Below are 24,308 nucleotides of genomic sequence, written 5' to 3' on the forward strand. Positions count from 1 at the left end.
TTTTTTTTTTTTTTTTGAGATAGAACTTTTCTATATAGCTCTGGCTGTCCTGGAACTAGCTCTGTAGACCAGGTTGGCTTCAAACTCACAAAGCTCTACTTGCCTTTGCCACTCAGCTGACTGTTGAGATACTTTTGAGCCTTTCTGTGTTTGGTACATTTTCAGCTTTTAGAGTTTTAAATTTCTTTCTTTCTAGGCATGTAAAGAAAGGTTCTGTTATTGTGGTCACAGGCACCTGTAATTAGAACTATCCCTGAAGACTTAGGTTCTGAACTGAGGAGACATTCGTTCTTGATGAAGTTTTGACATTTTAGTGTGTATCTTTTGGTACTTTTAGGACTTTTTTTCCCGATTGCTTTTAGACTGAGTTTCTGGCACCAGCAGGGCTAGAGGTACAGCTCAGTGGTAATGTGCTTATCTCAGTACTCGTGAGGGTACAGCTCAGGGTAATGTGCTTATCTCAGTACTCATGAGGTCCCTGTGCTAAGTCCCTAGCACCACAAAGACGACATTAGAAAGGTAGCATTCTTAATATTTTGATGGTAATTATGGTGCCTCTGCTTGCTTCTGGGAGTTACTTGGGTAGTCTTGAGGATGATAGTGGAGAGGTTTGATACTGTCTTAAAGTATGGAATTTTACTCTTAAGTAGATTGTATTGTATGAGAAGTGTAGAGATCGAAGAAAACCACACTGAGAAATACTTATGTATGGTAACAGTTTTCACGGGGAGGATACAAGATGATTTGTAAGAAACAGAATCTTTGATGTCTATTTGAGTGTGATATTGCTTTGCCTGAGTCATGATTTCTCTTGGTTAGATTGATATTATAGGAAAGATAATAGTGGTCCAAAGTCATCTATAGACTGATAGAATCTGGTCTAGAAGAATAGCAGGTAGCAAGGGTTGGTACTAGAGTAGATGGTAAGGGATTGGAGTAGGTAGTTGGCACATTAGCACTGGGGAAACCAAGAGAGCTTTGCCCAGGAGGGCTGGATGCAAAAGTGAGAGATATAGAGGCTCTGCTTTGTTTAGGTAGAGACATGAGAGTGTTTAACATGTGTCTGGGAGACCTGATGCCAACCTGTGTTCTGGTTTTACCTTTTGAGTTCCTGACCAGTTGTTAAAGTATAAGAACAAAGCTCAGTTGAGTCAGTTTAGAGTCTGAACTGCATGTAGAAACAGGCAGTTCTGTGTCTGACTGAGTAAGTGGTGCAAGGGCTGGAGACTGGCTTGGTTCCTGGTGAGTCAAACATGCCAGTCTCAATTACCCAGCTGTGGAAATCAAGGGTATACACATATATTTTTGATCTATAAAAAGTACATTTCATTCCTCTTTAGTATTTCATTGTATGTAACTTTAAAAAGCATATCTTAAAGTTGGATGCTAAGTTTGAAGGCCATGTGCTGCCACCTGATGGTTTTCATTTCAGTTCTTTGTAGTCACATCCGAGTCATGAATGTGCCCGACTTTATGAAGATAGTAGAGCTGTTACATGTTATTATGACCTCATTGATACCTCACTTACCTCCTTCATATTGCTCCTGATTTGTCCATTCCTTTGGATTTATTATATCTCTCTTTTGTAAAAAAAAAATCTCTCTCTTTCTTTCTTTCTTTCTTCCTTTCTTTCTTCCTTCCTTTCTTTCTTTCTTTCTTTCTTTCTTTCTTTCTTTCTTTCTTTCTTTCTTTCTTTCTTTCTTTTCTTTAATATATGTGAGTTTGCTGTCTTCAGACACACCAGAAGAGGGGATCAGATCCCCATTACAGATGGTTGTGAGCTACCATGTGGTTGCTGGGAATTGAACTCAGGACCTCTGGAAGAACAGTCAGTGCTCCTAAACTCTGAGCCATCTCTCCAGCCAAACATATATCTTAAACCACTAATTTCTTTAACATTACCTAATAATTTTTTTAATTAATAGATCTATTCGGTGGATCAAATAGAAAAGTTCAGAGCAGTGCATAACCTGGTAAATAGCATGCACTCAATAACTTTAATTATCATTACATTCAATTTATAAGTACTATTATTGTGGTGGTTAACCTTGGTTATCTTGATGCCTAGATTAGTAGTCTGGAGAGGATTAACTGGGTGTAAGGGGGTGATAATTCTTGCTTTGAATATGAGAGGTACCTACTCCAATATGTTGAGGCCTGGGTGGAATAAAAGGGAAATGAGAAAGAAGCATTTTTTCTGCTTTCTGGCCACTGATGTGAGCCACTTTGCTCTATTACACTCTCTGCCATAGCAGAATAAAATCTCTGAGTGTATGAGGCAAATTAAGAATTTCCTCCTTTAAGATGCTGTCCTCAAGTTTTTTTGTAACCGTAATGTAAAGTTAACAAGCTTGCATAAGCGTTTATTTTACCTAACCTATTTTTAAATCAGGTGCTAATTTATAAATTTATTTTAAAATTACATTTATGTATTTATTTTTTGGTGGGTGTGGGGTGGGAGCAGAAGCCTGCCATGGTGTGCGTGGTAACCAGAGGCCAACATTTGAGAATTGGTTCTCTTTCTCTACCTCATAGGTTCTAGAGATTGAACTAAAGTCACCAGGCTTGGTAGCAGGCAGCTTTATATACTAAGCCATCTTTCCTGTCACAATTAAGTATTTAAATTTAAAAACTTTACATAATCAAGATAGTCCTTTTCCCCCTTTATACATAGTAAACTGTCAGTGTCCATTAAAAACAAACAGCAAAACTAAAAAAATCAAAACAAAACCCTACAACTAAAGTACTTCAAAAATAAAATAGCTCTTTGAAGTTTTGGGATTTAAAATTTTTCTTCTTAAGATGTAAAATGTTCACTTTTTTTTTTTATTGGATGATTTATTTACATTTCCTATGTTGTCCCCTTACCCCATCCCCCACCACCCCCTCGGAACCCCCAATCCCCTCGCCCCTCCTCCTTCTTCTCTGTGGATGTAACCTCTATCTACACCCCCCCACTCCCACCTCCCCACCCTCAAAATTCCCACCCCCTGGGGCATCCAGCCTTCATGAGGTCAAGGTTCTCTTCTTCCACCTATGCCCAGCAGGGCCCTCCACTTTTACATATTCAGCTGAAGCCCTGGATCCCCCCCTAAGTGCTCCCAGGCTGGTGGTTTAGACCCTGGGAGCTGTGGTTGGTTGGTATTGTTGCTCTCCTCATGGTGCCACAAACCCTTTCAGCTCCTTCAGTCTTCACTCTAACTCCTCTATTGAGAACCCCATGATCAGTTCAATGGCTAGTTGTGAGCATCTGCCTCTGAATATGTCTGACTCCTGAAGGCCTCTGAGGAGATATCCATATCAGGCTCTTATCAGCATGCACTTCCTGTCTTCCGCATCAGCATCTACCTTTGGTGATTGCACATGGGATAGATACTCAGGTGGGGTGGTCTTGAGACGGCCCCTCCTTTAGTTTCTGTCCCTCACTTTGTCTCCATATTTGCTCCCTTGAGTATTTTGTTGCTCCTTCTAAGAAGGACCGAATCACCCTCACTTGGTCTTCCTTCTTTATGGACTTCATGTGGCCTGTGAGTTGCATCTTGGGCATTTCAAGGTTCTAGGCTAATATCCAATAATCAGTGAGTGAATACCATGTGTCTTCTTTTGTGATTGGCTTACCTCACTCAGGATGATAATTTCTAGTTCCATCCATTTACCAAGGAACCTCTCGAATTCATTGTTTTTAATAGCTGAGTAATACTCCATTGTGTAAATATACCACATTTTTTGAATCCATTCCTCAGTTGAAGGACATCTGGGTTCTTTCCAGCTCCTGGCTATTATAAATAAGGCTGCTATGAACATAGTTGAGCATATGTCCTTGTTATATGTTCGAGCATCTTCTGAGTATATGCCTAGGAGTGGTATAGCTGGATCCTCGGGTAATGCTATGTCCAATTTTCTGAGGAACCGCCAGACTGATTTCCAAAGTGGTTGCACCATCTTGCAGTCCCACCAACAATGGAGGAGTGTTCCTCTTTCTCCACACCCTCGCCAGCATCTACTATCACCTGAGTTTTTAATCTTAGCCATTCTGACTGGTGTGAGATGGAATCTCAGGGTTGTTTTGATTTGCATTTCCCTGACGACTAAGGATGCTGAACATTTCTTTAGATGCTTCTCGGCCATTCGAGTTTCTTCCATTGAAAATTCTTTGTTAAGCTCTATACCCCATTTTTTAATAGGGTAATTTGGTTGTCTGGAGTCTAATTTCTTGAGTTCTTTGTATATATTGGATATTAGCCCTCTATCAGATGAAGGATTGGTAAAGATCTTTTCCCAATTTGTTGGTTGTCGTTTTGTCCTATTGACAGTGTCCTTTGCCTTACAGAAACTTTGCAATTTTATGAAGTCCCATTTGTCAATTCTCGATCTTAGAGCATATGCCATTGGAGTTCTGTTCAGGAACTTTTCCCCTGTGCCCAAGTATTCGAGGCTTTTCCCCACCTTCTCTTCTATTAGTTTCAGTGTATCTGGTTTTATGTGGAGGTCCTTTATCCACATAGACTTGAGCTTTGTACAAGGGGATAAGAATGGATCAATTTTCATTCTTCTACATGTTGTCTTCCAGTTGAACCAGCACCATTTGTTGAAAATGCTGTCCTTTTTCCACTGGACAGTTTTAGCTCCTTTGTCAAAGATCAAGTGACCATAGGAGTGTGGGTTCATTTCTGGGTCTTCAATTCTATTCCATTGATCTTCCTGCCTGTCTCTGTACCAATACCAGGTAGTTTTTATCACTATTGCTCTGTAGTACAGCTTGAGGTCAGGGATGGTAATTCCTCCAGAAGTTCTTTTATTGTTGAGAATAGTTTTCGCTATCCTGGGTTTTTTGTTATTCCATATGAATTTGAGAATTTCCTTTTCTAACTCTGTGAAGAATTGAGTTGGGATTTTAATGGGGATTGCATTGAATCTGTAGATTGCTTTTGGCAAGATGGCCATTTTTATTATATTAATCCTGCCAATCCATGAGCATGGGAGATCTTTCCATCTTCTGAGATCTTCTTCAATTTCTTTCTTCAGAGACTTGAAGTTCTTGTCATACAGGTCTTTCACTTGCTTGGTTAGATTCACACCAAGGTATTTTATATTATTTGCAACTATTGTGAAGGGTGTCATTTCCCTAATTTCTTTTTCAGTCTGTTTATCTTTCATGTAGAGGAAGGCTACTGATTTGTTTGAGTTGATTTTATAACCAGCCACTTTGCTGAAGTTGTTTATCAGGTTTAGGAGTTCTCTGGTTGAAGTTTGGGGGTCACTTAAGTATACTATCATATCATCTGCAAATAGCGATATTTTGACTTCTTCCTTTCCTATTTGTATCCCTTTGACTTCTTTTTGCTGTCTAATTGCTCTGGCTAAGACTTCCAGTACTATATTGAATAGGTAGGGGGAGAGTGGGCAACCTTGTCTAGTCCCTGATCTTAGTGGGATTGCTTCAAGTTTCTCTCCATTTAGCTTGATGTTGGCTACTGGTTTGCTGTAAATTGCTTTTACTATGTTTAGGTAGGGGCCTTGAATTCCTGATCTTTCCAAGACTTTTATCATGAAGGGATGTTGAATTTTGTCAAATGCTTTCTCAGCATCTAGTGAGATGATCATGTGGTTTTTTTCTTGTAAGTTTGTTTATATAGTGGATTACATTGATGGATTTCCGAATATTGAACCATCCCTGCATTCCTGGGATAAAACCTACTTGATCATGATGGATGATTGTTTTGATGTGGTCTTGGATTCGGTTTGCTAGAATTTTATTGAGTATTTTTGCATCAATGTTCATAAGGGAGATTGGTCTGAAGTTCTCTTTCTTTGTCGGGCCCTTGTGGGGTTTGGGTATGAGTGTAATTGTAGCTTCATAGAATGAATTGGGTAGTGTTCCTTCTGTCTCTATTTTGTGGAATAGTTTGAAGAGAATTGGTATTAGGTCTTCCTTGAAAGTCTGATAGAATTCAGCACTAAAACCATCTGGTCCTGGGCTTTTTTTAGTGGGGAGGCTTTTGATGACTGCTACTATTTCCTGAGGGGTTATGGGACTATTTAGATGGTTTATCTGCTCCTGGTTTAACTTCGGTACCTGGTATCTGTCTAGGAAATTGTCCATTTCATCCAGGTTTTCCAGTTTTGTTGAGTATAGGCCTTTGTAGTAGGATCTGATGATTTTTTGAATTTCTTCAGTTTCTGTTGTTATGTCTCCCTTTTCAGTTCTGATTTTATTAATTTGGATACTGTCTCTGTGCCCTCTGGTTAATCTGGCTAAGGGTTTATCTATCTTGTTGATTTTCTCAAAGAACCAACTCCTGGTTTTATTGATATTTTGTATTGTTCTTTCTGTTTCTATTTGGTTGATTTCAGCCCTGAGTTTGATTATTTCCTGCCTTCTACTCCTCCTGGGTGTATTTGCTTCTTTTTGTTCTAGAGCTTTTAGTTGTGCAGTCAACTTGTTAGTGTGTGCTCTTTCCAGTTTCTTTTTGTAGGCACTTAGAGCTATGAGCTTTCCTCTTAGCACTGCCTTCATGGAGTCCCACAAGTTTTGGTATGATGTGTCCTCATTTTCATTGAATTCTAAAAAGTCTTTTATTTCTTTCTTTATTTCTTCCTTGACCAAGTCATCATTGAGTAGAGAGTTGTTCAGTTTCCATGTGTACATGGGTTTTCCATTGTTTTTGTCATTATTAAAGACCAGTCTTAGTCCGTGGTGATCTGATAAGATGCAAGGGATTATTTCAATCTTTTTGTATCTGTAGAGGCTTGTTTTGTGACCAATTATATGGTCTATTTTGGAGAAGGTACCATGAGGTGCTGAGAAAAAGGTATATTCTTTTGTTTTAGGATGAAATGTTCTATAGATGTCTGTTAAGTCCATTTGGTTCATAACTTCTGTTAATTTCAAAGTGTCTCTGTTTAGTTTCTGTTTCCATGATCTGTCCATTGCTGACAGTGGGGTGTTGAAATCCCCCACTATTATTGTGTGAGGTGTAATGTGTGTTTTGAGCTTTAGTAAAGTTTCTTTTATGTATGTAGGTGCCCTTGCATTTGGAGCATAGATGTTCAGAATTGAGAGTTCACCTTGGTAGATTTTTCCTTTGATGAGTATGAAGTGTCCTTCCCTATCTTTTTTGATTAATTTTGGATGAAAGTCGATTTTATTTGATATTAGAATGGCTACTCCAGCTTGTTTCTTGGGACCATTGGCTTGAAAAATTGTTTTCCACCCTTTTATTCTGAGGTAGTGTCTGTCTTTGTCACTGAGGTGCGTTTCTTGTATGCAGCAAAATTCTGGGTCTTGTTTGTGTATCCAGTCTGATAGTCTGCGTCTTTTTATTGGGGAATTGAGACCATTGATGTTAAGAGATATTAAGGAAAAATGATTGTTGCTTCCTGTTATTTTTGTTATTAGAGGTAAAGTTATGTTTGTATCTTTTTTGGGGGTTGTTGGAAGATTACTTACTTGCTTTTCCTAGGTTGTAGTTTCCCTCCTTGTGTTGGCATTTTCCATCAATTATCCTTTGAAGTGCTGGGTTTGTGGGAGGATATTGTGCAAATTTGGTTTTGTCATGGAATATCTTGGTTTCACCATCTATAGTGATTGAGAGTTTTGCTGGGTATAGTAATCTGGGCTGGCAATTGTGTTCTCTTAGTGTCTGTATGATGTCAGTCCAGGCTCTTCTGGCTTTTATAGTCTCTGGTGAGAAGTCTGGTGTAATTCTTATAGGTCTGCCTTTATATGTTACTTGACCTTTTTCCCTTACTGCTTTTAGTATTTTTTCTTTGTTTTGTGCATCTGATGTTTTGATTATTATGTGACGGGAGGTATTTCTTTTCTGGTCTAGTCTATTTGGTGTTCTGTAGGCTTCTTGTATGTTTATGGGCATCTTGTTCTTTAGGTTAGGGAAGTTTTCCTCAATAATTTTGTTGAAGATATTTACTGGCCCTTTAAGTTGGGAATCTTCATTCTCATCTATACCTATTATCCTTAGGTTTGGTCTTCTCATTGTGTCCTGGATTTCCTGGATGTTTTGAGTTAGGAGTTTTTTGCATTTTGCATTTTCTTTGACAACTGTGTCAATATTTTCCACCGTATCTTCTGCATTTGAGATTCTCTCTTCTATCTCTTGTATTCGGTTGGTGATGCTTGCGTCTGTGACTCCTGATCTCTTTCTTAGGTTTTCTATCTCCATGGTTGTCTCCCTTTGAACTTTCTTTATTGTTTCTATTTCTAGTTTCAGATCCTGAATGTTTTTGTTTAATTCCTTCTTTGTGTTTTCTTCCATTTCTTTAAGGGATTTCTGTGATTCCTCTTTAAGGGCTTCTATCTGTTTACTTGTACTCTCCTGTATTTCTTTAAGGGAGTTACTTAATTCCTTCTTATAATCCTCTATCATCATCATGAGAAGTGATTTTAATTCTGAATCCTGCTTTTCAGGTGTGATGGGGTGTTCAGGGCTTGCTATATTGGGAGAATTGGGCACTGATGATGCCAAGAAACTTTGGTTTCTGTTGCTTATGTTCTTGCGCTTGCCTTTCGCCATCTGGTTAACTCTAGTGGTACCTGCCCTCACTGTGTAAAACTGGAGTCTGTATTTCCAGTTATCTTGCTTATTGCAGAGCTCCTCAGAGTCCAGAGGTCTCTGTGGTCTTATGCTCCTAATCTCCTGGGTGGAATAACTCCTGGGACTCAGGCCACCTCTTGGATCTGGAAATCCTTCTGCTCTGAGTGCAGTGGGTCCTCGATGACTCAGGATTCAGTTTCAGCTGCTCTGAGTGCAGTGGCTCCAGCTGCTCTGAGTGCAGTGGCTCCTGGATGACTCAGGATTCAGTTTCTCAACAGGACAGGAGCAGACCGACTCTGTGTCAGCTGCTCTGAGTGCAGTGGCTCCTGGATGACTCAGGATTCAGTTTCTCCACAGGACAGGAGCAGACCAACTCTGTGTCTGCTCCAGCCCAGAGGACCAGGCAGGGGCAGAAGGGACGTGGAATTCCGGAGGGGCGGGGTTTGGGTAGCTGCTGTGCCCTGGATGTCCCTGGCTCCCCGATCTATCTCTGGGGTTTAGGGAGTGAGATGGAGTTCTTACCAGCTGCTCTGAGTGCAGTGGCTCCTGGATGACTCAGGATTCAGTTTCTCAACAGGACGGGAGCAGACCGACTCTGTGTCTGCTCCAGCCCAGAGGACCAGGCAGGGGCAGAAGGAAATGTTCACATTTGTACATGTAAAATGTACCATTTTTTTGTTTCTTCTAGCCAGATTTTCATGTGAATTTTAAAATACTAGATTTTTAAAATAGAAATGGAAGGAAAGAATTAGCATGATTTTATGAATATGCGATGAACTGGAATGTATTCTTACTAAAGTTGAGGGAAAAATAAAAATGCTCTCATTTCTTGTGGTTTGTGGTAATCCTAGTTAGTATAGTAAGTTAAGCAGATGAGGTTGTAAGTAGATGAGGGAGAGATTTGAGTAGGAGAAATAGAAACAGTGCCAGGAAAGAGAATAAAAAATGTTTTCAGGAGTTTTCATGCATAATTATGAAGGGGTTTATTAGAGGAGTTGACTTGTGGTTATGCTAAGTCTCATGGTAGGCCATCAAAGAGAGAGAAAGGGAGAAAAATGCATATGCAGGATGGTGAGCTAGTGATGTCCACCTGTGTTTGTCTTTCCCACTCACATCCTTAGCTTACATGGCAGTCTCATAGACATATCCAGAAATACTACTTTGGCTGCTCTCTAAGTTATTTTTTAAAGTAAAAAACAGAAACAAAATCAAGTTTATCTTATGAGTATTTGCCTGCATGTATGTCTGTGTGTTGCTTGAGTACCTGGTATACTCTGAAACTCAGAAGAAGACATTGGATTCCTTGAAACTAGAGTTATAGACTGTTGTGAGCTGTCATGTGGATATTGGGAGTCAAACCCTAGTCCTCTGGAAGAACAGCCAGTGCTTTCAAGGGCAGTGCCATCTTTCCTACCCTATCTCTCTAGATATTTGCTTATTTAGTTAGGGAGACACTAACTATTACAAAGGTCTATTGATCTCATGTTAGTGTTCTTACTGCAGCATAAAGAAGGATGCATTGTTGTTAAATCAGCACTAAAGAAACTTAGTGTCCTTAGTGACTTCTGTAACGTTCTTCAGTGCTCCAGCCTCCTGGGTGCTAGGATTACAAGTTTACTCAGCTCTGTTGCGCAAAAGCCATGATAAAAACCAACACAGAGTTTATCTGTGTTAAACATAGGTACTGTTTGAAAACTGGCCTTTGGGTTATAGGTTGTGGACTCTTGTAAATTTTTCTTAGCTGTTCTTTTACCTAGAAGCATGGGTGGTCCTTAGCCTTGTTAATACTCTGTTGATGCTTAAAGCAGTTCTATAGGGGGAAAAAAGGGGAAATAGCTGCTGAGTGAAGTCTGGAATTTCATGAAGAAAAATTGCAATGTTTCCTAAGCTTAAGTGTACGTATGGATGACTTTGGAAGTCTGGTCTGGACTTAAATTGTGTGCCTTTCTGTTACTGTGACAGATGTCTGAGAAAATCAGCTTAAGGAAGGAATAGTTTCTTTTGGCTAATGGTTTCAGAGGTTCCAGCCCATGGGCTGATACAGTCATTGTTTCTGGGCCTATAGTGAGGCAGAGAAAACATTTTGATGGAACGTTTTGCTCACTTCAAAGTGGCCAGGAAATGAGGGGTAACAAGAGGTTGTGGGGTCAAGGTCAATATGCTTTTTAAAGGCATGCATACTCCCAATGACTATCTTCTTGAAAATAGGGCCCACCTTCCCTAGCTCCATCTAGTAGTCTCCTCAACATTTTAGATCTGTCCATGGCTGAGAGCACTGGTTAGGTCAGAGCCATGATGATCTAACAGAATCTGGAAATTTCCACAGGCATGTGCAGGTTCTGTCCTAACAGTCTGGATGGATGTCTCTCAGTCCAATCCAGGCAACATTCAAAGTTACTTACCACACTGAGTTATTTGGGGGTGCCAGTAGATGCTGTGGGATGCTTCAGAATCTATCCTGTTAACATGTTCCCAGTGAGTACCTATACTCTTGCCCTTGAAACAATTTAGACAGTGAGATTTCTTGTGATAGGAAAATCTGTGCATGGAAAAGTATTTGTGTAGGATTAAAACATTCACAGAATCGTATTTCTAGGTCCTACAAATGTTCTCTCATACCACAATTGATTGGTACTTGATCTTTTATTTTTGCATATTTCTTGCTTTGGCTTGTTCAAAAGGGAAGTATTTAGGAACAACAGATTGTTGAAAGATGGGCTAATAGTTTATTAGAACTGATTAGAATGGTAATATTGAAATTTTGAGAGAAGAAATTGGAATTTTTGTTTTATGAGTTGTCTGTAATTTGTGTTTGTTTTTTATTCTGAACTTTAAAAAGTATGAATAATTAAAAACAAATTTAAATTTTGTTTATTTTTATGTGTGTGGGAATTTTGTCTGCTTATATGTCTTTGTATCATATGCATGTCTGGTGCCCTTGGAGGCCAGAATAGTGTATCAGATCCACTGGAGCTGGAGTTTCAGACATACCTGCCATGTGGGTGCTGGGAACTCAAGTCCTCTGCAAGAGCAGTAATTCTTAACAGCTGAGCCATCTCTCCAGTCCCCTGTTACTACTTTTCCTGCCTGAAAATTTTCTTTTAATATTTTTAGTAGTATAGGCCTGATATTAATAGGTTAGACGTTTTGATATCTAAACAAGTCTTAGTTTTGACCTCTAAGACCCTTCATTTAACTGGTTATAGGATCTCGGACTGAAAGTTTGACAGAACTTTAAATGTAGGTGCCTACCTTGTGATTTATACAGAGTTGTGCCTTCATTCTTACCTGTGTTTTTCAGTGTGGCTTCTTTTTTTTTTTTTTGGGTTCTTCCCTGCCCCAGTTCATTTTAACATTTTGACCTCTAGTTTTCAACCATAAGTCTGTGATTTGACTTTATCTGGTTTCTTTTACATGTATTTTTTTTGGCATAGTGTTGACTTAGAGTTTTACACACACACACACACACACACACACACACACTCTTCTTTGGTTTTATGAGACAAGAGTTTCTCAGTGCAGCCTTGGTCACCCTGGAATTCATTCTGTAGACCAGGCTGACCTGGAAACCGCCTCTGCCCCTCAAGTGTTAGGGTTAAAAGCATCCCACCACTGGGCTTAAGTGTGGCTTATTTTTAATAGCTGCTTTTACAACCTCATTTGCAAACTTCATCAACTCTAATATTACTAAGGACTAATTTTTGCTCTAGTTATAGGATAATATATATACACACATATATGCATGGTAATTGTTGGATAAAGAAATTCCTATTTTTATATTTGGAGGTGTTTCATTGTATCTTCAGACATATTCAGAATTTTCTGGCAGTTAAACTACTTGGAATCAGTTAAATCTAATTTGTTATTTAAATTTGGAAGACTGTATTTATTTAAGCTTTGTTAACATAGATCTAGAACAGCTGTTTGTCTATGGCTACTTGTACCTCATTACTAAGAGTTACTTATCTGAGGGTTATACCCAGTGCTTTATACACTTTTAGGGCTTTCTTTCTTGGTGATAGAAATATGAATACTTACCAGTCCTGTGTTAGATGTGTTCTGGCTGAACTTAGTAGTACATACCTTTGACCCCACACTCAGGAGGCAGATACAGATAGATCTCTGTGAGTTCAGGGTTAACCTAGCCTACATAGTGAGTTGCAGGGCAGCCAAGGCTATATGGAGAGACCCTATCTCAAAACAAAAATGAAAAAAAAAAATCTAAGAATTATTCTTCTCTTCTCTGGTGGTTCTTATTTTTTGTGGGACAATTTATCTTTTACATTAAGATCATTACTTGTCAAACACTCGAGGTATCACAATTCTCTTCCTTCTGGCAACTCCGTCCCACAGATCTTAAATGTTTGGCCTCACTGATCTCAGGTTGCTTCTTGGAAGCTGTGGATATTTGGAAAAGAGCTCACTCACCTCATTTGTTGCTTTGTCAGGTTTCTCATTGTTAGGGTAGTGGGATGAATTCTGTTTGTATTTATTGCATCCTAGCCAGAACTGGATATTGACTTAACAATTTGTCTCTTTTTCTTTTTTCTGAAATCACTTCAGTGTAAGTTGGATATCATGCCAATTAACTCCTAAAATACTTCAAAAAAAGTGTCTTTGAAAATTCAAGACCTTGTGTTATGTAACCACAGTACTGTACTAAAGAAAAGTAGGAAGGATTCCTTAATGTCCTCAAAGACTGATTCTAGTTTGTTGCAAATTATTTTCATAGGTTTGTTTTCACCTTGTATCGATTTTTCCCCCTTTTGTTTTGTTTCTTTTGTGGTCTTGCTCTAACGTGATTATGCAAGGTTATATTTAAGTGCACATGTAACATTTCTCAGGAGCGATTTTTATTCTGGGTTATGAAAGAAATTTAAGTGTATTTGAAAGGATATTATATAACCCATATTCTTTGACTATTTAAGAATTAAGTTAGAAGACAATAACAGAAACAGGTTCTGGGATGTACTCAGTGGTATAGTGCTTGCCCAGCATGTATGAGGCTCTGGGCTGGTCCCTAGCACCATAAAAGCAACAACTTAAATAATCAAAATATAGTTGAAAAATATTCAGAATTTAGAAACTAAATATCATTAGTATTTAAAATGGCATATAGATCAAAGAATAAATTAGAAATAATGAAGGAGAATGAAAATAGAAATGGAATATAATAGAATTTGTGTGTTACCTCTGAGGCAGTACTGAGAGAACATTTATAGCACTGAATCCCTATAAAGGTCACCCAGGACTAGCTTTTTTGTTTTTGTTTAATAAATGTATTTGTTGTTGTTTGAGGCAAGGTCTCACCATGCAGCTCTGGGTGTCCTGGTACTTGTTTTGTAGACCAGGTTGACTTTTAACTTGTAGAGATCCACTGGTCTCTTCAGCCTGAGTGCTGGGATTAAAGGTGTGCACAACCATGCCCAGCTTTTTGTCTGTTTATAAAATGAAATTATAGTTAGTATGTTTCTATAAAACAGTAAGATGATTTCATTGATTAATTTCGACCAAACTTGAAGGGGGAAATGATAACTTTTTTTCTTATAATTTATCTAGAAAGTTGAAGACACCATTATTTCACTCATCTTTTACTCTGATAATATCAATAGTTACTGAGTGGACCAGGTGACAAAATTGGCTTCGATGGTGATTTCTGTCAGCAAAAATGTGATTAGTGTGAATTTGCAACCTGATAAAGCATATCTAAGACAAGCCTACAGCAAATGCAAAAGCTTTTCTGTGTGGTTATAAGCTTATGATGAGCTCGTTTGGTTGTGGTTTTGGTTTTTTTTTTTTTTTTTTTTTTTTTTTTTTTGAGACAGGATTTCTCTTCAAAGCCCTTGCTAACTCTCTATATAGTCCAGGCTGACTTACAGAGATCCTCTTGCCTTTGCTCCCCAAGTACTGGGATTAAAGGCATGCACCACCACATCCAGCTAATGTCACTCTTAAAATAATAAGTTTAAAAGTGTGTGAAAATTATGTTTGTGGGAGATTCATCATAGTAGTCAGTATTAATGAGAAAGTTGGTATATACTTATTCATAGATATTTGAAAATAATGGATAAGTTAGGACTCATAAGTTAGAACTAGAAAGAGCCTTCAAGTTGGTATTAATTCAGATTGTTACCTGTGTGCTTGTTTTTGTAGGTCAGTATGGAAATCCTTTAAATAAATATATTAGACATTATGAAGGATTATCTTACAATGTGGATTCATTACACCAAAAACACCAGCGTGCCAAACGAGCAGTCTCACAAGAGGACCAGTTTTTACTTCTAGATTTCCATGCTCATGGAAGGTGAGTAAATTCATTGCTCTCAGTGTCTGAAGTCTTTTGATGAAGTCTGCTAATGGAAGAAACTTTTTTCTCTAATGGAAAGCTTCCTGTTTGAAGATTCATCCTCAGCGAATATACCAAATTCTTCATATACATGAAAAAATGCCATCTTTAAAAACGGATTGCCCTTTTATGTGTTTAAGTCACATGTAAATGTTTCTGAATTGTGAATGTGAGGTCTAAGCTTGGCTGTTTGTGAAGGATGATCACAGGATAGGAAGTTGCAGAAAATGTGAGGAGCCATAGATAGATAAGATACTTTAATCAGTACCATGCAGGTGGCTAGGTAGGAGATGCTGGCAAGTACCCAGGCACAAATTGCCACACAGGGGACACAAATATGCATGCATACACACACTCGGCACATAGGACATACAGAGAGGTAGGGGCAGTGGCAGATACACACAGGTTGTTAAAAGAGAAGGCATTCACCTTTGATCTTAAGGCCATATATCTTAAGGAATAGTTATACAACAGATGACATCACTGTTTGTTTGTTTTTTTTTTAAATCTGATGTTAGCCATTTCGTGCCAACTCATAGTCCCTCAGATGTTGGGTGTCATCTATGTTTCAGCTAACTCAGACCAGATAGCCATATCAGCAACATGTTTTCTAAGTATTAGCCAGCCCTTAAGGCCATGTGTTTCTTACTATGAGTCAGATTTGAAAATAGAATGATATGTCTTTTAAAAATAATCTTGTCTTGGCTTTCCGCTCATTGTATATTTTGTGTTTAATATTTTTTTTCTGGTACCAACAGACAGAGTAGCTAATTGTTTTCTATTGAATACATCACTTAATTTTTTAGTAACTCAGTCTTATTAGTTCTGTTGTAGTAACCAGTAGGCAGATTATCTGCTATCCTGTTCAGTTCAGAAACAGAACTGTGAAGGGTTACAGACAGGAGAGCTAAGAGAAAGAAAAAAATTATTATTAAATAACTGATCTACTCTCAATATTTTACTTGCATTTTCTTTAAAAAAAAAGTTGTTGTGTATCTGTGGGCATCTATATGACATGGTATACATGCTGTGCTAAGAAGACAACTTTGTGGTGTTTCTCTCCTTCCACCTTTATGTGGGGTCTAGGCATCAGATTGTCAGGCTTCCACAGAAATTGCCTTTATCTGCTGAGTCATTCAAAAGCCCTTTATGTGCATTTTATTATTTGTCTTCTTAGCATTGTTTAGTTTGCTTTTTTTCCCCTGTAATAAACTCTCTGACCTATGTGCATATGAATAGGTGTGAGTGCAGATGTCTTTGGAGGCTAGAAGTGGACATTGGATCCCCTTGAGTCAGAGTTCTACATAGTTGCAAGTTGCCTGATGTAGGTAGTGAGAATCACACCCAGGTCCTCTGAAGAGCAATATGTGTTCTTACTACAGAGCCGTTTTTCCAGCCCATTTCAACAAATTATTATCATAAAAGCTACCCATTTCACCCTATACAGAAGAAAGTCAAATTATTAAAATGTCTTCTTCATAATGCTTCATAAATTGATTGTATGAGCATTTTGTTCCTGGGAAGCTAGGGTGGTTTTCCTTAGCTGTCTATTTATAAGGAGATACTGAGACTTGGGAATATTCAAGTTGGGGATGTTGTTCAGTGCAAGAGTTGTTGTTTCACATGTGTCAAGCCTCAGGTTCAAATATTATCACAAAAAAAGGAAGGGAAGGGAAGAGGAAAGGGAAGAGGAAAGGGAAAAGGAAAGGGAAAAGGAAAAGGGAAGGGAAAAGGGAAGGGAAGGAAGGAAAGAGTGAAAAAATTGTGAATTCTAAGTAATTGAGAATTTTTAAACCACAAGTAAAAAGACTTTATGATGGTATACACACACACACACACACACACACACACACACACACACACACACGTGTGTGTGTGTATATACCATCATAACTATATGCCCTGGCCAGAGCTGCTGCTCTGGTCCACAGGTCAGGGTCTAGCAAGAGAGAGAGTGGGGATGGAGGAGCAAGAGACATGAAGAATGGAGACAAGACAGAGGGTCTGATCAAGTCTCCCCTTCTATTGAAAGGAAATCCTGGGTATATATACACTTTTCAACATGCCTTGCCCTCGTGGACAAGCAGGGGAACACAGCTGAAGGCACTATGTCACGTGCCTTGTAGTGTGGATACCACGGGCACCTTGCAGCTGGGGGCACTAAGCAGCAAAACAAGATATGTGAGAAAAACAAGATGTTTATCAGAGTGTGCTCAGCTGTTGTGGATTGTTGAAAAACAAGTCTCTTGTCAGGGTATGTGGCCTGAGATGGCTGCAAAGATGATAGCCACTTTCTGCTCAGAGTCGGCTCCCAACAACTATATAGTGTACATATATGTACATATGAGTATATATATACACATATAGTATATATATACACATATAGTATATATATATATATATATTTGTTACATAATGCTATATCATATGCTCATATACTAATATTGTATAAAATATAGTATGAAAAATTAACACACGATATATAGACCTTATCTTTCCAAATATGGATCTTAACATAAAACTAACTTTTCTTAAAAAGTATATTATTTTAGCCTCTCACAAAATCATTTTGAAGAAGTTTTCCTAAGTTACCATTGTAGCCCATGCCTGTATTTCTGACACTCGGCAGGCAGAAGCTGGAGTATTATGAGATCAAGATCTACCTGGACTACATTAACACTCTGTAGACAGGAGTAATATTGCATGAAGGTCTGCCTGACCACATGACAAGCTTAAGGCTTGCCTAGGCTGTATAATAAAACCCAGACAAAAATAAAGGAAGAAGTATTAATAAAAATAAATAAATTAAAATCTCTGACCAAAAGCAGCTGAAGGGAGGAAAGGTTTATTTTAGCTTACAGTCCATCACTGAGGGGCAGGAGGCTTGCTTGCTAGTCCACACATCCTTACCTCCAGCCAAGGAACTCTGCTTTATAGCAAAGTATAGCTGGAACCCTGATGGACACTGCTTGCTAGGTCGCTTGCAGGCTGGCTCACATTCAGCTACCTTTCTTAGACAGTTCAGGATCACCTGTGGTATCTCCCACAGTGAGGTGGGTCCTGTTATATCATTAATAATCCAGACAGCTCCCCACAGAAATACCCACAGGCTAATCTCACTTAGCCATTTCCTTAATTTAGGCTCTCCTCTGAGGTGCTGTTCTTAGTTGTGGCAAGTTGACAGTTAAAAATAGCCAACACACACTTAGATAAAGGTAACTATGTCTATATACTGAGGAAACATAGGCTCAGGGAAGTTAAATAACTTACACAGAATTTTAACCGACCAGGATGACTAAAACTTGCATTTCCCTCCCTTTATGCTCTTGGTCAGCAATGCACTCCATATTGCTTTATAATTACATTTTCAACTTACTATACTGGTGTAGCCTTGATTAAGACCTGTATTACCTACTTCCTACATTTCTCTCTCATTTTCAAGGTTTAACTTTTTATCTCCTCTTAGGAGGTATAACATTTTTTATCAATAGTCTCTTCTTGGGAAAACAACACTAATGAAAGCAAAGAAAATCTTTTTTTCTTAACCCTAGTTCTTCATATTCTGAAGATAGGCTCCTAGAGCTGTGTCACAAAGAGTGACTACTTAGAAAGTGCTTGTCCCATACCTTGTCTTTAACCCTAATTCTTTGCGTCCTGAGTTGACTCACTCCTTGAGTCCTGTCATGAATAGCGACTGCCTAAAAAATATCTGTCCCAATACCCTCTACCTCAGGGCCTCGCCGCTCTGATCCTCCCCAGGATTGTCTCATGGTTGAGTGGACTGTGGTATCCTTCTGAATCGAGGCCACTCTCAGGCAGACCTCTGGAGTCATCCTCTTGGGTGCTCCTGAGAAATTCCAGAGCCAAGCTTCTGGGAGACACTCTAAAAAGTGTTCTGAGATTTGAAGTGCCCTCGTGTACTCTGGGCAGCCACCCTCAATGCTCTTGAAAAACTGGTAGGCCTACCTTCCTCTTTAAGAGTTGGTGTCCCCTCTTCTGTGATCTCCTCAAGCCCCTGAACGCTTGGGGGGGGGGAAGTCTCGTCTTCAAGCCCTACGTTGGGCGCCAGAGTGTTTCGTCCAGCAGGGCATTAAACAGGGGTCTGGGGAGGTTACCTGAAAGAGAAAGTGGAGGAAACAGGCGGATGCAAAGAACCACAATTTGTCTATAGCCTAATCAAATCGTAATTTTTACCTTTTCACACAGGGGTTATATACACAGAAAGGCAGGATGTGGGGAAGGGGATGACTCAGGAGTGTAGGTGTCCAGGGGGAGTACAGATATCTTCCAGAACAGAGTATCAGCTGGATGAAGGTTCAGGGGACAGGTCACTATGACTCCACCTATGATTCACTTGTTCTTATCTAAGCTGGTACTGTTCACCAAGGTTACCCAAGGTCTATGACTATCCACAAGACCTATGACTACTTGTTCCTATCCAGGATGGTGAATTTCCACCAAAGCTGCCTGTTTAAAATATCTTATAGCTATCTGTTTCAGTGTTTTTCCACAGAGACCCAAGACTTTCTGTTAGCAAGCTGACTTAGGCCTATTGCTGATTTTAGGCCTTCAGTGTATAAGCAAGGCTGCTCCTGACAGATTTCTAACCTTCCAACCTGTTACCATTAGTATTATGCCACTGTAACCTTTTTTTATAGTGCTAGATATAGGACCCAGAGCCTTGCAGCTGCTGACAAACATTTTACCACTGATCACCTAAATGTTTCCTTTTTTATGTCATTTTACACATTGTTTGAAACCATCCATTTACAAGTTTTAGCCAGCTTTTTAAACTTGCCTTTGAATTTTTTTTCTGTAAATTAGTCATAGCCTATTAGTCTAAGCTAGCTTTGAGTGTTTTGTTTTTCATCCAGAATGGTCTTTGAGTATCTAGGGTGCACATACAATTTGTTCTTTGTAACATTTATCTCACATTCTGATCTTTTCATGTGCAATTCAGCTTCTGCCTCTTAGATACCCTTCCATGTTCTTTTGAACTTTTAAATTCCTCACTGTTTCATTGACATTTGATTGTGCTCTCCTTTTTTCCATGGATTTCTTGCCTATTTTTCTTCTTTTTAAAAGTTATTTTATGTGTATGGGTTTTTGGCCTGCCTTGTATGTTTGTACACCATACATGTACCTATTTACCATGGAGGCCAGAACTGGGCATTGAATTTCCTGCAACTGGAGTTACAGGTGTTTGTGAACTGCTGTGTGGGTGCTGGGAATTGACCTGGGTTCTCTTCAAGAGCAGCCATTGCTCTTAAGCACTGAGCTGTGTCTTTAGCCCTGCTCCTTTTCTGTGTATGTGTTGTTTTCTTCACAAGCAAGCACCTTGTTATTTAGTATTGCTCAGTATATTTCATGTTTGATCTAGGTGTTTTTGGAAAGATGTTCATAGATTAATCAAAAGATGAATTTGAAGATGTGTCTTTACATTAAAAAGTTTAGGGCTAGCAGTTTACCTCACTAAGTAAAATTTTATGACTCTCAGTTTTAGGTATTATTAAAGATCATTCATTCTTTATTAGTACCATAAAATAATATCATTAGCTTTTCTAACTTTAGTAACCTCTCAAAATAAACTTACTACTGTGTCCCCAAATATATGCACTATTATATTCCTCACTAGCAGAGGAGGAGATTTCAGTAGCTACGTAGCAAGACCCTGTCTCAAAAAGCAAATTCAAATACTAGTCAAGTATATCATAACATCTCTAGTAGGATATGCAGCTTTGTAAGGAATAATTTGCATTTAACTTTTATAAATGATCTCCTATGTATTTGTATTTGATAGTGAATATACTATAAGGAAGACTTTGGGTTACTCTTAACTGTAGCCTCATCTATAAACATTGACTGTTATATGCATTGTGGCTAGATTACTTACCTATTTTTTCAGCCTTTTAAAATATCAATACGTTTATTTATCTTAATTACAAATCAGGTCCGTGTCTCTCAGAAGCAGGTAAATTTACTTAATAACTTATGGAACATGTTGAATACAGCACAGTTAGCTCACATACATAACAGTTATGCTTGCACAGTGTCTTAGTCAGGGTTTCCATTGCTGTGAAGACACACCATGACCAAGACAACTCTTATAAAGAACAACATTTAATTGGGGGCTGGCTTACAGTACAGAAGTTCAGTCCATTATCATCATGACTGGAAGCATGGCAGCGTCCAGGCAGACATGGTACTGGAAGAGGAGACTTCTATATCTTGATCCTACGCCAGGAGGAGACTGTCTTCTGCAGGCAGCAAGGAGGAGGCTCTTGGTAGAGCTTGAGCATTTATGTCAGACCTCAGAGTTCTGCCTCCAGAGTGACATACTTCCTCTAACAAGGCCATACCTCCTCCAATAAGGCCATACCTCGTAATAGTGCCACTTTCCATGGGCCAAGCATAGTCAAGAGTTTATTTATCTTATTTGAAAACCTGCATTATGATTAGATAATTATGATTTGAATTTTTAGAAGTATTCTGGCCCCTGTGTGTTCAAGTAGTAAAGTTCTTTTTAAAACTAAGCATATGAACAAACTTTCAACTTTGCTTAATATTAAGGTTTGTTTTCAGGCCAGGCATAGGCAGTTGGTGCACTCCTTTAATCCCAGTGCTTAGGAGGCAGAGGTAGGTAGATCTCTGGAGTGTGAGACCAGCCTGGTCTACATAGTGAGTTCCAGGAAAGCCAGGACTGTGTAGAGACACAGTTCCTAAAAACCAAATCAAAATAAAATACTGTGTGTGTGTGTGTGTGTGCGCGCAGTGTTTTCTTTTTCTTTTCTTATTTATTTATTTATTTGTTTAAATGACTTATTTTATTTATATAAGTACACCATTGCTCTCTTCAGACACACCAGAAGAGGGCATCAGACCCCATTGCACATGGTTGTGAGCCACCATGTGGTTGCTGGGAATTGAACTCAGGACCTCTGGAAGAGCAGTCAGTGCTCTTAACCTCCAAGCTATCTCTCCAGCCTGCATGCAGTTTTTTTTTCAAGCCTAAGGTTTTTTTTTTTTTTTTTTCCTTTCTTACTTGAGGCAGGGTCTCATATATGTTAGCCTGGTCTTGGTTGAACTTGCTACATAGCCAAAGATGACCATCAACTTCTGATCTTCCTGCCTCCATCTCCCTGTTGTTGGCATTACAGGAGTATACTACCATACCTGGTTTACACAGTGTTGGGGCTTGAATCGAGGTCTTTGTGCATGCTAGCAAACACTCTACCAACTGAGGTATATACCCAGCCCATGTCTTTGTGTTATTTTGAGACAGAGTCTCACTCTGCATCTCTGGATAGCCTAGAACTGAAGATATAGACCATGCTGGCCTTGAACTTGTGGCAATTCTAGCTTCCTTAGCCTCCAGAGTGCAAGAATTATAGGCATGAGCTATTCTGCCTGGCTTCTAGGCCTCAAATTAAGAATTCTACAAAAAAAGTATTGCTCTTGAAATAGCGTTGAAAGTTTGTGAAAAGTGTTACTTGAGCCAGTACTACAGTTGTTGAAGAAGGTATTTTAAAAGAATTTATCAATTAGATACTAAGGTAAATACATCAAAGATAATTTGCTTAGAATAATAAATTTTCTGGATTTCTGAAATGGTTTTATTTGGATAAATGGAATTGGTTAGTTAGTGCTATATTTATGTGAATTATGATTTTTCCTTTTTTGATTATTTTGTTTTATTGTGTTCAAATGTGCATATCTTCCCTTGTGAACTTGAGGTACAGAGCCTGAGTCTTACTTAGGTTTTTACGTATGGTCATAATGAGGGAAAGGAAAGGAGGGAGGGAGAGAGAGGGGGGAAAAGGAAGGAATATGGAACTATCCAGAATATGAAGAAAGGGCAGATGTATCATATCTAAGACATAGAATTTTTGTAATAATTTGAGATAATTTGTGCTTCTCAAACCTTGTCTTCATGTAATAGTGTATAATATACCAGGAACTGTTTTTGTATATTCCTTTTAAATACTAGCCAGAGACATGTTGCATCTTGCTATAACTATCATACAGTGCTGCCTTAACTATCATGTTTCGTGGTTTGACTACTATGCATTCTAGGATCCTATAATATCAATGTACTATAATCTCCTGAGGAATTTAATTGATGTGGCTTGTAAAATGCAGGTTTAATCTTATTTAAGTCTTGGTTCTGCTTTCTGCATTCTGTGATGTAATATCTGTATACATCAGTTTGGATGTGTCTTGGGCTTTGTTTCTGCCATACCATGAGTTGGTTAGCAGAAAACCCATCCCTTCAAAAGCATTTATTTATGTAGTGTGTGTGTGTGTGTGTGTGTGTGTGTATTTCTGTACATGCATATGAGGGTAGGAGGACAGCTCTTACGGAGTTGGTTCTTTCCTTTTACCTTTTCATGGGTTTTGAAGATCAAACTCAGGTTTTAGTAAGATTTGTGTTTTATGAGCCCTTAGCTGTTAAATCATCTCAGCAGCTTGCTTTTTTTTTTTTTTTTTGGGGGTAAGAAACAAGGTCTTGCCTTGTTTAAATACCTGCCTCTGCTCCTAAGTGCTGTTTTATTTAAGTTTCACTGTGAAGCTCAGACTAGCCTGGATCTCACTATGCAGCATAAGCTGGTCTAGTACTAACCTTGTAGTTCAGGTTGCCCTTGCTCTTATAAGGGCTATACTTCTTTTTGTTTATATGTGTGTAGGTGTACACATTTGTATGTCCATGTTTGTGAACATGAATATAGAAGTGAGAAGACAGCCTTGGATGTTGTTCTTCAGGTGCAGCCTATCTCTTTTTTTTGAGGCATGTTATTCACTGGTCTACAACTTGCCAAGTAGGCCATGCTTGTTGACCAAGGAGCCCAAGGGTTCCCCTGTCTCTGTTTCCCATTGCTGGGCCCAGCCTTTTCTTTTTAAATGGATTCTGGGGATCAAACTCAACAGATTGTGCTTGCCTAATGGGCCAGTCAGTTTAGAAGGAATGGTCTCTATTAATTCTGTGGTGATTGCAGTGATCCAGTTACTTTTGATTTGGATAATTTCTTTCTTACTGAATGAAGTAAAAACACATTTTGCTTGGCTCTGGTAAGGGGGTTCTTTCTATGTATTTGACGCCCAGCCGTTTTTTGTTTGTTTCTTCCAGTTTCACAAAGAGCTTACTCTCACCTGTCAGTCTGAGTAATTCTTTGATTTTCTTTATCTTGAGGGCCTTCATTGTTGATAGAATAAATACGATGAAGGTGGGGTACCTTTGGCAGGCCATGTCAAGGTGTGCTACTAAGAAATTATGCCATGCAAAAGTTCTAATATGGGGGAGGAGTGAGAGGAAAAGGCTATCTAGGAGTGAGGACATGAGACAGAGATGGAGGGAGACAGACAGAGAGAGAGAGAGAGAGAGAGAGAGAGAGAGAGAGAGAGAGAGAGAGAGA

At 38.8% G+C, this 24,308-nt stretch overlaps 1 protein-coding gene across 1 annotated transcript in view; it reads left to right on the forward strand.

Moving 5' to 3' along the window:
* Positions 1-24,308, forward strand: part of Adam10 (ADAM metallopeptidase domain 10) — a 122,416-nt gene that overhangs the window by 15,395 nt on the left and 82,713 nt on the right. Inside the window, exon 2 of the mRNA XM_028771330.1 lies at positions 14,706-14,856. Coding sequence (XP_028627163.1) covers positions 14,706-14,856 — 151 coding nt within the window. The remainder of the gene's footprint in view (positions 1-14,705; positions 14,857-24,308) is intronic.

The sequence above is a fragment of the Grammomys surdaster genome, unplaced genomic scaffold (assembly GCF_004785775.1).
Source record: "Grammomys surdaster isolate TR1022 unplaced genomic scaffold, NIH_TR_1.0 206, whole genome shotgun sequence".
Classification (NCBI taxonomy): Eukaryota; Metazoa; Chordata; class Mammalia; order Rodentia; family Muridae; genus Grammomys; species Grammomys surdaster.